General features: G+C 42.3%; 1 protein-coding gene across 7 annotated transcripts in view; it reads right to left on the minus strand.

Moving 5' to 3' along the window:
* Window positions 1-15,061, minus strand: part of LOC139264671 (partitioning defective 3 homolog) — a 984,694-nt gene that overhangs the window by 325,603 nt on the left and 644,030 nt on the right. For all 7 annotated transcript variants that reach the window (XM_070881547.1, XM_070881545.1, XM_070881551.1 and 4 more), the window contains exons 10-12: window positions 9,975-10,114; window positions 3,319-3,447; window positions 116-154 (exon numbers count right to left, since the gene is read on the minus strand). In XM_070881547.1, the coding sequence (XP_070737648.1) occupies window positions 116-154; window positions 3,319-3,447; window positions 9,975-10,114 (308 nt within the window). The remainder of the gene's footprint in view (window positions 1-115; window positions 155-3,318; window positions 3,448-9,974; window positions 10,115-15,061) is intronic.

Below are 15,061 nucleotides of genomic sequence, written 5' to 3' on the forward strand. Positions count from 1 at the left end.
GTGCTGAGAACAGTGAGAAATCTAAACTGCTCATCACAAAATACATTCAGAACATGCATTTGCAAATCTACTTTTCAGATGTCAGTTTGTGTGGCTTAAAACACAGAATTCTTACCAAGTCACTTGGTGCCTGCATCTGACTGGATTCTTTCTTCTAGAAGTGGAAATAACAAAGAATAAAAACACATGGCATAAGAGGCACTGGCATGTGTGCTACACAGATGAACACAGCGACAAAGGCAACCCATGTTTGAAAGTATTCACGGGCATCTTTCACATTATCTGTTTTACAGCTGAGACCAATTACTACGGTGGATAGAAAAGCTCCAAGAGCCTTTTAAATTTCAAAATCCTTCCTTCTTTTTATCACACGAAGGGTAATGGTCTCAAATGTGTATTGAGTAGGCATCAAAATGGCTTTAAAGGTTTTCTTAGCTGCCTATTACTTTTAAAAGGTATCAGAGGACTATAAAAAGAAGTTGCACTAACATTTATTTTGAGTTTATTTGTGTTAAATAAAATAGCATTCCAGATCCCGTCCTTTAATTATTAATGGCTTTAGTCAATCTGTGGTCTTCCGGGCCAGGAACAACATTTGGAATTTGGCTTTGGTTTTGTTGAAATGCAAGTGGCTCAAAGTTGAAACCAAAACGCGAAGTTTGCCAATTTGTTAAACTTTGCTTCAGGAGAATAATAAAAGTATATTCAAACTTTGGTCATCTGAAGCTAAAGGCTGCAAGACTGAAGAGTGATCCTTGATCTGTTACAACCTATCATGCTGACACTGGGACCAGCTAGGGAAAACTGCTTCAGGCTACACAATTGCTCAGAAGCAAATTCTACCAAAGTCTGCGAAAGGAGACAGCTTTCTGCTTCCCATTTATTTAATAATGGAAAATTCAATGATAAGGTACAACATTTAATTGATTAGTGACTTTTACTTTTAATGTTAGGAAGATTGTCACTTTGTATCTAAATTAGCATGAGTCGCTTCATATAACAGAAAACCATGTTATGTTATGTATTAAAGATTTGTCAAAAGGCTATTAAGAATTTAATAAAAGTAACAGATTTTTCTAAGTTTTAAAGAACAAAACGAAAAGTTATCAGTCATTCCCTCTTTAATTCAAAGTCCACCATGGTAGTAGAATGAATATGTAATAGGTTTAAAAAATACAAATGGAAACTCAGAAGGAGCGTCAGAAAATTTTCAACCCCCCCCCCCCAAAAAAAAATTAAAACCCAAAGCACTGGACAAAAGAACTCAGTAAATTACGTACATTGCTCAGTAGGACAGCTCTGGAATTCCAGTGCTGCACACACATGCTAAAGAAACAGGTTCAATTCCCAGCTGTGATTGGGACTCATGATTTGGGATCCCCTGGGCAGGTTTTCACTGGTTCTCAGCTGTGCTGCTGGATGGAGTAGCTCATGGCACCAGAAAACTGCATCTCAAGGGAGAGAAATTATTGGCAGGGGATATGCTGCTCTGAAAGGCATATCTTTCATCCACTGGCACAGAAAGTGGGAAGCACAAATCTTTGGCTCAGGCTATTCTGTCCTCTCAGCTGAAGGAGGACAGCGTTGAGGCAGTAAATCAGCAGAGATGGGAGATGCAAAAGGATTACAATTTTTTTTCCACAGACTGCCAGCCCTGCAATACAATGAGACAAAGAATATTTCCTTCTAAATATGAAAAAGGCTATGATGATAATCGGACCTTTTCTAATGAAATTCCTTCTGCGTTTCTATTCATAAACATTAGCATACAAGAATTAATGCAGTCTAGAAGCACACGGGGAATTAGGTTCCTTAGCAGCCATACATTCTTGCATCACTCTTTGTAAAGTCTAAGGAACAAATACAGCTGAGGTATTGACAATAATTTGAGAAGTTCACTAGTTAAGAAAATATCGATGTGGGTTTGACTTTCAGTCTTAACTCAATGTATGGTTGTAGTTGTTCTCATACCATTCATTTGACTACACAACACCAAGCATTTTTAGACCACCCTTTACGTTAATTAGCAAACCAAATCATCATCATAGGCAGTCCCTCGGAGTCGAGGATGACTTGCTTCCACACTAAAAATGAGTTCTCAGATGACTGAAAAGTCCAATGCGGGACCTACAGTCTCTGTCACAGGTGGGGTAACCGGTGGTTGAAGGAACGGGTGGGTGGGGGGCCTGAGTTGCTGCGCGCTCCTTCCGCTGTCTACACTTCGGCTTCAGCTTGCTCTCGGTGAACAGACTCGAGGTGTTCAACGCCTTCCTGGATGCTCTTCCTCCACTTTGGGCGGTCTTGGGCCAGGGATTCCTAGGTGTCGGTGGGGATGTTACATTTTTTTAAGCAGTGCTTTGAGGGTGACCTTGAAGCGTTTCCTCTGCCCACCTGGGGCTTGCTTGCCGTGTCGGAGCTCCAAGTAGAGCGCTTGTTTTGGGAGTCTCGCGTCGGGCATGTGGACGATGTGGTCCGTCCATTGGAGCTGATCGTGCGTAGTCAGTGCTTCGATGCTGGGGATGTTGGCCTGAGTGAGCACACAGACTTTGGTGCACCTATCCTGCCAGTGGATTTGCAGAATCTTGCGGAGGCAGTGTTAGTGGTACTTCTCCAGTGTTTTGAGGTGCCTGCTGCACATAGTCCATGTCTCTGAGCCATATAGGAGGGCGGGTATCACTGCTGCTCTGTAGACCATGATCTTGATACTGGGTTTGAGGTCGTGGTATTCAAACAGTCTCTTCCTCAGGCGACTGAAGGCGGTGTTGGACCTCCTCGTCGATGTCCGCCCTTGTTGACAGCAAACCTAATGGAAAACTTATTGCTTGCCAAGAGGTTTACCGCGACAACAATTCTGGATCTCTGCAATATAGATGCGGCGACTTGAACAACAGCTTAGTGAATGTCACTGCACTGGCAAGATGTCAGCCATACAAATATAAATTTAACCTCATTATAACGAATTCTCCAGCAACAATTTAATAGTGTTAACCAGCAAATGGATTTATACTTGGTCACCTGAAACTAAGGTTTACATATCCCCAGTTATTTGTCATAAAGTATATACCGAATCAAACCCTCACAACATGCAAAGTTTATGAAAACACGATGATCTACTATGAATACGAACACCCATTCAGACATTACTGCTTTGACCTGATTTCAAGAGCTGTGGTGAAGGAGAGAATATGAAATTGTGATGTGGAAACAAAAAGAATGAGAGTGGTTGGAGATGGATCCCATCAAACAGCAAATGCTCAAAAACACTAACAGCTCCCGATTATTCTCGCAATTCTCCAAATTGTCAGGTGTTCTACGCACCAGCTCCCGGGGGAGGAAGGTTTCTTCTTGCCGGAGGACCAGCAGACTGACAGTGCCACCCATCTTGGTATTCCTCAGCAGGGTCACCACTTCCTCTTGTATTTTTCCAGTTAGATCTACACCATTTACCTGAAATTACACGAGTGAGTGATCATTAACTTTGATCCCACCTGTACAGCAACAGTACACAGACAAGATTTGGGCAGGCCACTCAATGCAGTTGGTTAACAGTTTGATTGCTAAGTCGGTTTTAAAATTGGTGCGCCTCTTTTGAAAAGAAACTTATTGCTGTCACACAAGTAAGACTAAAATGGAACTCGGACAACGTCGGAAGATTCAGATTCCTATTTCTCTGCTTTAGTACGCAATTCATTAAGGCCCTGCTGGCCACAACTCGCACACCGATCAGCTGGAAACTCTACTGGCTTAGACGAGATCCAACCCTCCAGTATCTCGGTACTCTATTCATTGCTGACTGCATCTCAACCTCTCACCAACTGTGAATCACAGTTCACCGCTGGCTACCAGTGCCATAAAATTATTTTTAAAATTGCATTCGTGTTAAGAGCACCTGCAGCCTGTCAGGTGGATTCATTACATCCCTTCTTATAAGATTGAATTACAAAAAGGGAAAAATTAGATAGAACTACATATTTTTTAATTTTCAACATCTCATGAGATGAACAGAAATACCACAATTTAATACTTTTATATTCTTATGGAAAAAAAATTCCTGTCAGTTCTCAAAGGAATCATTTACAAGTCTACCACATTTTTCACATTGTAGCTTGAAAACTGTTGATAATTAAAATGAGCTGTTGCAGTTAAAGTGTCCACTATTTAAGTGCGAGTTTTCTTTTACAGCAGTGCCACTTAGCATTAGCTTTGATAAGCTATCTTCTGCTTGATATCGCATCATCTGTAATCTCTCAAAACAGTCGGCATCAAAGTAGAAGTTTGATTAAAATAACTAGAGCCCCTTTCCAGTTGCACCACTTCAAAATCATTTGAACCACTACTTGATTTCAAGCCAAGTCCTGAAAAACTGACAAGACAACAAAACACATCTAAATAGCAGAAGTGCAACGCCAGCTGTGTGAGGCTCTGCAGGAACAAAAAGCTGGATTGGTAGCACATAGCTCAACAAATTGAGCTTTTATTCAAAACATATGGGAGAAACTCCTTCTAAAATTGAATAGGAGCTTTCGTTTATTAAAAAAAAATTGGAACATTTTTTGCTTTCTTTATGAGTGAAAGTTCAACAGGACTTCAAAAGTTTTTAAAATTCTCTTCAAAAATTCTTCAATATTTGTAATTGCTCCAGGGTATGTGCATGATTGATCTCGGACTTCCATCAGCCGAAGTTACAGTCAATTGCCGAGATGGATAGGAATCTCCTTATGCTTCAAATCGGTATTCCCGAGAATTTTGAGGTAATCTCCTCACTGACAGGTGGAGGTGTTTGAAGTTTGCTTATATTAGTCTGATTCCTGAATTCTACCAATTTGAGGTCATCAGAGTACCTACAGGATTCCCTCACTTTACAGCACTGTGACCCCATAACACAGGAGATGAGAACGCATATGAAAAAGTATTACAAAATTGAAGGATTGCAGTGCAATATAGTTTCCCCACCCCTCTCTCATCTATTGCGTTTCATCAATATCTATTGGCTCCTACTTTCACATAATTGCAAAGAGGATTATCATGAGGAGACAATTTCATAATGCAGTGGAGGCTGGGACAAGCCTGCCTCCCCATAGCATTCCGTGACTCTTTGCGGGAGCAGGAGTGGGCAGACAGTTAAACAAGTTGTGGAGGCAGACTGGACAGGAAAGGGAGTGACACACAGACTGGGTGAATAATCGGCCAAGGGTTTGCCTGGCATTGGACACAATTAATGGGGATGAAGGGGCAGTGACAGGAGGAAACAAAAGAAATCCAAGCAAGAAGAAAAGAAGCTTAAATAGCAGGGGACAACACAGAAAATAAAAACAGCAAGCAGGAATTTGGGAAGCAAGAGCAACAGGAGTTGGGGAGGAGTTAAACTAATATGGCAGGGGGATGGGAACCAATGCAGGGAGATAGAGGGAAACAAAAAGGAGGCAAAAACAAAAGACAGAAAGGAGATGAGGAAAAGTGGAGGGCAGAGAAACCCAAGGCAAAGAACAAAAAGGGCCATTGTACAGCAAAATTCTAAAAGGACAGAGGGTGTTAAAAAAACAAGCCTAAAGGCTTTGTGTCTTAATGCAAGGAGTATCCGCAATAAGGTGGATGAATTAACTGTGCAAATAGATGTTAACAAATATGATGTGATTGGGATTACGGAGACGTGGCTCCAGGATGAGCAGGGCTGGGAACTCAACATCCAGGGGTATTCAACATTCAGGAAGGATAGAATAAAAGGAAAAGGAGGTGGGGTAGCATTGCTGGTTAAGGAGGAGATTAAGGCAATAGTTAGGAAGGACATTAGCTTGGATGATGTGGAATCTATATGGGTAGAGCTGCAGAACACCAAAGGGCAAAAAACGTTAGTGGGAGTTGTGTACAGACCTCCAAACAGTAGTAGTGATGTTGGGGAGGGCATCAAACAGGAAATTAGGGGTGCGTGCAATAAAGGTGCAGCAGTTATAATGGGTGACTTTAATATGCACATAGATTGGGCTAACCAAACTGGAAGCAATACGGTGGAGGAGGATTTTCTGGAGTGCATAAGGGATGGTTTTTTAGACCAATATGTCGAGGAACCAACTAGGGGGGAGGCCATCTTAGACTGGGTGTTATGTAATGAGAAAGGATTAATTAGCAATCTCGTTGTGCGAGGCCCCTTGGGGAAGAGTGACCATAATATGGTGGAATTCTGCATTAGGATGGAGAATGAAACAGTTAATTCAGAGACCATGGTCCAGAACTTAAAGAAGGCTAACTTTGAAGGTATGAGGCGTGAATTGGCTGAGATGGATTGGCGAATGATACTTAAGGGGTTGACTGTGGATGGGCAATGGCAGACATTTAGAGACCGCATGGATGAACTACAACAATTGTACATTCCTGTCTGGCATAGAAATAAAAAAGGGAAGGTGGCTCAACCGTGGCTATCAAGGGAAATCAGGGATAGTATTAAAGCCAAGGAAGTGGCATACAAATTGGCCAGAAATAGCAGCGAACCTGGGGACTGGGAGAAATTTAGAACTCAGCAGAGGAGGACAAAGGGTTTGATTAGGGCAGGGAAAATGGAGTATGAGAAGAAGCTTGCAGGGAACATTAAGACGGATTGCAAAAGTTTCTATAGATATGTAAAGAGAAAAAGGTTAGTAAAGACAAACGTAGGTCCCCTGCAGTCAGAATCAGGGGAAGTCATAACGGGGAACAAAGAAATGGCGGACCAATTGAACAAGTACTTTGGTTCGGTATTCACGAAGGAGGACACGAACAACCTTCCGGTTATAAAAGGGGTCGGGGGGTCTAGTAAGGAGGAGGAACTGAGGGAAATCCTTATTAGCCGGGAAATTGTGTTGGGGAAATTGATGGGATTGAAGGCCGATAAATCCCCAGGGCCTGATGGACTGCATCCCAGAGTACTTAAGGAGGTGGCCTTGGAAATAGTGGATGCGTTGACAGTCATTTTCCAACATTCCATTGACTCTGGATCAGTTCCTATGGAGTGGAGGGTAGCCAATGTAACCCCACTTTTTAAAAAAGGAGGGAGAGAGAAAACAGGGAATTATAGACCGGTCAGCCTGACATCGGTAGTGGGTAAAATGATGGAATCAATTATTAAGGATGTCATAGCAGTGCATTTGGAAAGAGGTGACATGATAGGTCCAAGTCAGCATGGATTTGTGAAAGGGAAATCATGCTTGACAAATCTTCTGGAATTTTTTGAGGATGTTTCCAGTAGAGTGGATAAGGGAGAACCAGTTGATGTGGTATATTTGGACTTTCAGAAGGCGTTCGACAAGGTCCCACACAAGAGATTGATGTGCAAAGTTAGAGCACATGGGATTGGGGGTAGTGTACTGACATGGATTGAGAACTGGTTGTCAGACAGGAAGCAAAGAGTAGGAGTAAATGGGTACTTTTCAGAATGGCAGGCAGTGACTAGTGGGGTACCGCAGGGTTCTGTGCTGGGGCCCCAGCTGTTTACACTGTACATTAATGATTTAGATGAGGGGATTGAGTGTAGTATCTCCAAGTTTGCGGATGACACTAAGTTGGGTGGCAGTGTGAGCTGCGAGGAGGATGCTGTGAGGCTGCAGAGCGACTTGGATAGGTTAGGTGAATGGGCAAATGCATGGCAGATGAAGTATAATGTGGATAAATGTGAGGTTATCCACTTTGGTGGTAAAAACAGAGAGACAGACTATTATCTGAATGGTGACAGATTAGGAAAAGGGGAGGTGCAAAGAGACCTGGGTGTCATGGTACATCAGTCATTGAAGGTTGGCATGCAGGTGCAGCAGGCGGTTAAGAAAGCAAATGGCATGTTGGCCTTCATAGCAAGGGGATTTGAGTACAGGGGCAGGGAGGTGTTGCTACAGTTGTACAGGGCATTGGTGAGGCCACACCTGGAGTATTGTGTACAGTTTTGGTCTCCTAACCTGAGGAAGGACATTCTTGCTATTGAGGGAGTGCAGCGAAGGTTCACCAGACTGATTCCCGGGATGGCGGGACTGACCTATCAAGAAAGACTGGATCAACTGGGCTTGTATTCACTGGAGTTCAGAAGAATGAGAGGGGACCTCATAGAAACATATAAAATTCTGACGGGGTTAGACAGGTTAGATGCAGGAAGAATGTTCCCAATGTTGGGGAAGTCCAGAACCAGGGGTCACAGTCTAAGGATAAGGGGTAAGCCATTTAGGACCGAGATGCGGAGGAACTTCTTCACCCAGAGAGTGGTGAACCTGTGGAATTCTCTACCACAGAAAGTTGTTGAGGCCAATTCACTAAATATATTCAAAAAGGAGTTAGATGAGGTCCTTACTGCTAGGGGGATCAAGGGGTATGGCGAGAAAGCAGGAATGGGGTACTGAAGTTGAATGTTCAGCCATGAACTCATTGAATGGCGGTGCAGGCTAGAAGGGCCGAATGGCCTACTCCTGCACCTATTTTCTATGTTTCTATGTTTCTATGAGAGCAAACAGTATAGCAGAAATATTAAAATATACTGGATAAGGCCCCATTGGGTTAAAAGAAAATCCAGTTTAAGCAAGAGCAAAACCACAAGGAGAAAGTATGGAAATTGTTTGACTGTTTCTGTGCTTTTTATTTTTGGTTTCTCACTTGTGTTTATTTTGTAGTTGTATAAATGTACACACTGCAGTTCACTGTCGAACACAGAGTGATAGAGCACATGCTGCTTGGTAGGTTGTACAGTATTTACAGATAGATTTAGATGAAAAAAATGTAGGAACCAAAAAAACAAGGAAAAGGTGTGATCAGCAGGAATAGGCTTCTCAAAACCAGGGTGTATGTCTGACTCTATACATGGTTCTGACGAGTGATTCAGAATTTACTTTTTAGGCACAACACAATTTTATGGTGTTCAGCTACAGGTACTGGTTTGAGATCAGTAAATACTTAGAGTGGTGCAAAATATTCAATGTGGAGGTATACATTGCTGAAGTACACGTATATCTTACGAGTGTGGTAGTGTAGTGGTTATGTTAGTGGAATAGCAATCTCGAGGTCTGCACTAATAATCCAGAGAACCGGAGTTCAAATCCCACCCTTTGAGAAATGGAATTAAGTTCCAAAAAATCTGGAGATAAAAGCCAGTCAGTAAAAATGGTCAAAAAGCTGTCTGATTGTTGTCAAAACCTTTAGGGAAGGAAACCTGTCGTCCTTACTCGGTCTGGCCTATACGTGACTTCAGTCCCACACAAACATTGTTGACTTTTAAATGTCCTCAGAAATGCCTGAGTAAGACACTCAGTTGTATCAAACTGTGACGGTGGTTCAAGAAGACAAGCCACCACCAGCTTCTCAGGGTAACTCGGGAGGGGCAATAAATACTGGCCTTGTCAGCGATACCCACATCCAAAGAATGAATATAGAAAAAAATTGCTGCCAGCACGGTATTGTCGTCTGTCCAGCGAAGCAGAGTCCCATTGACCAACACACAAGTGCTGGTTTCATTTTAAATATCAGCAGAAAGGCGACAGTCCAGTCAGCTCCTTCCTAACATTAAACATCTTTAAAACAAAAGTTTAGCACAATTTTTTTTAAAAGTTTGCTTTCATCAGATCTTCTTACAGTGCAGCGGTGTGAGACTGAAGGTTATATTCCATTGCAAGGCCTCGCAAACAACAAATTAAAAGTTTAATTACAGCATACGTAAGCAACAAAAATACAATTAAAAAAAAGGAACATCTGCTGGTACACAACTGCCCAATAATAACAACCTACAATCAGAGAATACACAAGCTACTGCTGCTAACTGTAAAGCTGATTATATATGTGGCAAGCATCTCAGAACAAACACACTTGAAATCCATAATCCACCCTGGACACACTCTCCCAGTGCATTAGCTCCACCTACAGAATGATGAGCATGCTTGGTGCTCTCCCAGTACACAATCGCCTTTGAAGTAAAAGGCTGACAATCTGTGAATACAGCTTGAACATGTGAAGTTGTTTTTGCATCCACCCACCTCCAGAAGACGGTCTCCTGCCTTTAGCCTGCCATCTTGGATAGCCGCACCTTTGGGAAGGATATTTTTCACATAGATCGGTGCTGAGCCACCAACAGGGACGTCCCGTGACGTGATGCTAAATCCGAGGCCCTCGGGACCTGAACACAGAGGGGTGGAAATGTCAATTTCACGTTTTAAAGGAGGTGAACAAATGATTATCAATAAAATAAAGATATAAGTACAGGATAGTGGAACATAACTTTTTTTTCCCTAAAAAGAAATTCATGTGATTTCTTGCAGTGTGCAAAAGCCATGCACTTTCGCGATGCAATCTCTTTTATATGTTAAATGACATTGTTAGCCTCAAAGCAGAATTCAAATGAAAGTTACAAACGAGTGGAAAAAGCATATATAAAAAGAGCTGGGTGTTGTCTGCTTTTGCTAGATGGTTGACTTTTACTCTCGGATTTCATAGCATTACCATGGCACCCTGTTTGCACCATAGCATTATAACACGTTGTCAGCCATCTTTTATGCTCTATACAAATGTCAACAAAGATGTAAAATATCAATACTCAATCATTATAATGCAGTTGAGTTAGGAAGTAGCACAATTGCTTCACACATCTATGACAGCAGGTTCAAGCCCCCACAGAGGTTGCAACACCAATATTTGCTTTAACTGTAATTACTTTATCCAGCAATCAGATGGATCACTAATGAAGCCAGAACAAACATGACTGGGGTTCCTTGTTACCACAACCACGACTGGCCAGATGTGCAACTTTTCAAGGTATACAAGTTCAGATGAAATTCACAATAGTGCTTTTTCTTTTAAATGTCGATAAAATGAGGGAGAATAAGGGGCTAACAACTGAAGTTTTTTTTTAAAACTGAGAAACCAAGAAAAAGAACTTTGGACTTTGCATGGCACCATCATGGTTGTAAGGAGTAAGACAGAAGATGAAGTAGTGATTAGGTGATGATAAAGTTGTATTCCAAAAACCTGTAGATTATAGGAATGTTGAGGTAGGGAAGCAGTTAATTCGGGTGAGGGGGTGAAGGGAAAATAACATTCAAAATGATTAACTTTAACAATTAGACAGGCGATGGATGGGGGAAAGGGAAGAGGGCCAGTGAAAAAGGGTCCGGCAACCATTTCATGCACTGGAAGTGGGAGGGGTACTACCCCGGTCAATCCAATATCAAATAGGCGATAACCAGGAGGGAATTCAATCAACATTTTTGTCCTGTAGGTAAGTATGTTATGTGGCTTACATTATAACCACAAATTCAAAAACAGCAAATGCTTCTGCACACCTCAAAAGATCTGGCAGCTAAAAAGTTCACAGACTGACCTTTCTGTAAGACAAATGAATGTCAATTACCTTCCATCATGGCAGGTAAACATCTCATGTTGACTGAAATGGGTCAGTGACCTTATTCAATAATTAGAATAAATATACGAATTTCTGGAAAGATGGTTGCTTGCATGAAATACCGATGAGAAATTCAAACACCCAGATTGAGCCTCTATAACAATTACAAACAGAGCTCAGCCTGCTTTAATCTACAACAAAATAAGGTCCCTATTATAATTTAACAAGCATGTTCATAGCGGATATGAGGTACATTAGCATAGCATCTGAACACAGTTTGCTGTCCACGCAAGTAACAAACTGCAACATTGATAGCCAGTTGGGGTTATTTCAGTCAGTTGCAAATTCTGTTCAAACTGTCATTTACTTTGATTAAAAATATGGCCCTGGATTTCAATTCAGACCCAGTAGATGGGAAGAAAGTCTCTTCTCCAGCTGCTGGCTGCAGAGCTCCGATGTGAAATTAATTTGGACAGCGTCAACCTAGCTTCCAGTAATTTAGCACCAATTTCTAATTGCACTCCAAGCAGCCACAGGAATTCTGGCATGAGGAATGGAAAGATCACACTTGGACGGTGGGTGATGCAGTCTGAGGCTGATTGTTGCAGCAGAACAGGAAAGGACAAATGGAGGATAGTCGAGTACAGCAAGCACTTGCATCACTGTTTCCATAATAACTTCCATAATAGTTTCTGTAACAACTATTTGCATTTATACAACAACAACTTGCATTTATGTAGAGCCTTTAACAGAGTAAAACCTTCCAAGGAGCTTCACAGGAGCGTTACCAAACAGAATTTGACACTGAGCCACATAAGGAGATATTAGGACAGATCACCAAAAGTTTGGTCAAAGTGGTAGGTTTTAAGGAGTGTCTCCAAGGAGACAGAAGTGGAAAGGTGAAGAGGTTTAGGGAGGGAATTTCAGAGCTTAGAGCTGAGGCAGCTGAAGGTATTGCCACCAATGGTGGAGCAATTAAAATCGGGGATTCACAAGAGGCCAAAATTGGAAGAGCACAGAGATCGGAGGGTTGTAGAGCTGGAAGAGGGTATAGAGATAAGGAGAGACGAATCCATGGAGGGATTTGAAATCAAGGATGAGAATTTTAAAATTGAGAAGCTACTGGACTGGGAGCCAATGTAGGTACAGGGGTGATGGGTGAAGGAGACTTGGTAACTCCTTATAGTACAAGAGGAGGACATTGGGGAGGAATGGTTAAATGTGGGATATTATAATAAATAGGAAAGTATGAGGGAAGCTAGTTAAGCCAAAGCAGGATAAAGTGCCGTGATGTAATTGGACAGATTGAAAGGTTCGGAGGGAAAGCCGGTAAGAGATAATGGAGGCCACAGAAATTAGATTTCAGGCTTCTACTGAGAGTGGGCATGTGCCAGAGGACTGGAGAGTGGCAAATGTAATATCCATTTGCAAAAAGGGAGAGGAAACTAACCCAGATAATTACAAGACAATTAGTTACATACATGTGGCAGGTTGAACCTCCCTTTCCAGAACAGGCCCCGAGGGTTCCGGATAAGTGAGGTTCAACCTGTACCTTTAATTAAAGATGAAGCAACTAAATATCAATTATTGAATGATACAGCACAGAAGGGGGCCATTCGGCCCATAGTGCCTGTGCTGGCTCTTTCGTAGAGTTATCCAATTAATCCCACCCCCCACCCACTGCTCTTTCTCTGTAGCCATAGATCTAAATATCTAGATGAAGAGTCAATAAATAGAGCAGCCAACTTGGATTTCAGAATGGAAGGGTCTGCTTTGAGGAGGTGAAAGAAATGGTGGATTAGGGCAAATTCAATGGATGTAGCAGCAGCCTAACTGTGCACAGCAAGCTCCCACAAACAGCAATGAAATAAATGACCAGGCCATCTGTTTTAGGTGTTAGCCGAGGGATAAATGTTTCGCCAGGTTACCGGGAGAACTCCCCTGCTCTTCTTTGAATCGTATTGAGAGATTATTTCCATCCACCTGTGGGGCCAGATGGGGCCTCAGTTTAACATCTCATCCGAAAGATGGTACCTTCAACAGTGCAGTATCCATTCAGTACTGGACATATGTGCTCGCCTAGATCATGTGCTTAAGTTTCTGCCATGGGGCTTGAACCCACAACTTTCTGGCTCAGAGGTGAGAGTGCTACCACTGAACCAAGGCTTTTTTTTTTATTCGTTCATAGGATGTGAGCGTCGCTGGCAATGCCAGCATTTATTGGCTATCCCTAATTGCCCTCGAAAAGGTGGTGGTGAGCTGCCTTCTTGAACCGCTGCAGTCCATGTGGTGAAGGTACTCCCACAGTGCTGTTAGGGAAGGAGTTCCAGGATTTTGACCCAGCGACGATGAAGGAACGGCGATATATGTCCAAGTCAGGATGGTGTGGAGGGGAACGTGGAGGTAGTGGTGGTGTTCCCATGTGCCTGCTCCCCTTGTCCGTCTAGGTGGTAGAGGACATGGGTTTGGGAGGTGCTGCTGAAGAAGCCGTGGTGAGTTGCTGCAGTGCATCTTGTCGATGGTAGACACTGCAGCCACGGTACGCCAGTGATGGAAGGAGTGAATGTTTAAGGTGGTGAATGGGGTGATGATCAAACGGGCTGCTTTGTCCTGGATGGTGTGGAGCTTCTTGAGTGTTGTTGGAGTTGCACTCATCCAGGCAAGTGGCAAGCATTCCATCACACTCCTGACTTGTGCCTTGTAGATGGTGGAAAAGCTTTGGGATGTCAGGAGGCTGAGACGGCAATAGTTCACATATAGGGCGTAGTGTCCAAAATTGCAGATGATGCTAAAATAGGAGGTACAGTAAATAATTATGAGCACCAAAGGGGTTATAGGTAACATGGTGAAAAGAAAGTGACAGCTGAAATGCAATTCAATGAAATTCAAGCAGTGGATACATTTTGCTAATAAAAATAATTATACTTGGAACTGGGAAAGGCTCAGTGATGTGGAAGAGCAGCGGGATTTGAGGTTGAAACACTAACAACAGCACCTCGAGTGGATAATATCAAAAGAAAGCTGAAGAACATTGGGTTTTATGGCAAGAGATCTAAAATGTAAACATTGTCATGGAACGGTGAATCTATATAAAAGCTTATTAAGGTGAAAATTAGAGAACAGTTTTGGGCTCCACACCAATGGGAAGGTAGTTCAGGCAACGGAGGGTACAGCACAGATTCACTAGATTGTGGTCTGGTCTGAGGAAATATAAATACAAAGAAACACTTTTAAAAAATTGGGGCTGTCTTCATGAAAACAGAGGAGATTATAGGGTTATTTGTTCAAGGGTGTTCAAAACTATGAAGGGATAGTCCAGTGTAGACCATTTATAGTTTTAGAGATATAGAACACAGGGATATAGGTTAAATGTAAGAAATTTTTTCAACAGAGGGTTATGAAGCTGTGGAATGCATTAACGGAGTTAGTGATTGAAGTAAAGACCTTGTCAACATTTAAGAGTGGTGCTTGAAGGAAAACAGGATAAAGGAATATGGGAACATAAGGGATTCAGACTGCTGTTCATACAAAAAATAACATGGACTAGTTGGGTCGAATGGCCTGTTTCCGTGATGTAGTTTTGCTTTGTATTTGCCAGTGCTAGCTCTCGGAATGCTTGATGGCACTTGGAGCCAGGGTTTCAGTGGGCCAGAAAGAATGAATGAACTTGCATTTATAGAATGCCTTTCATGACCTCAAATCATCCCAAAGAGTTTCACGGCCAAT

This window comes from Pristiophorus japonicus, chromosome 5 (genome assembly GCF_044704955.1).
Source record: "Pristiophorus japonicus isolate sPriJap1 chromosome 5, sPriJap1.hap1, whole genome shotgun sequence".
In the NCBI taxonomy this organism is placed as follows: Eukaryota; Metazoa; Chordata; class Chondrichthyes; family Pristiophoridae; genus Pristiophorus; species Pristiophorus japonicus.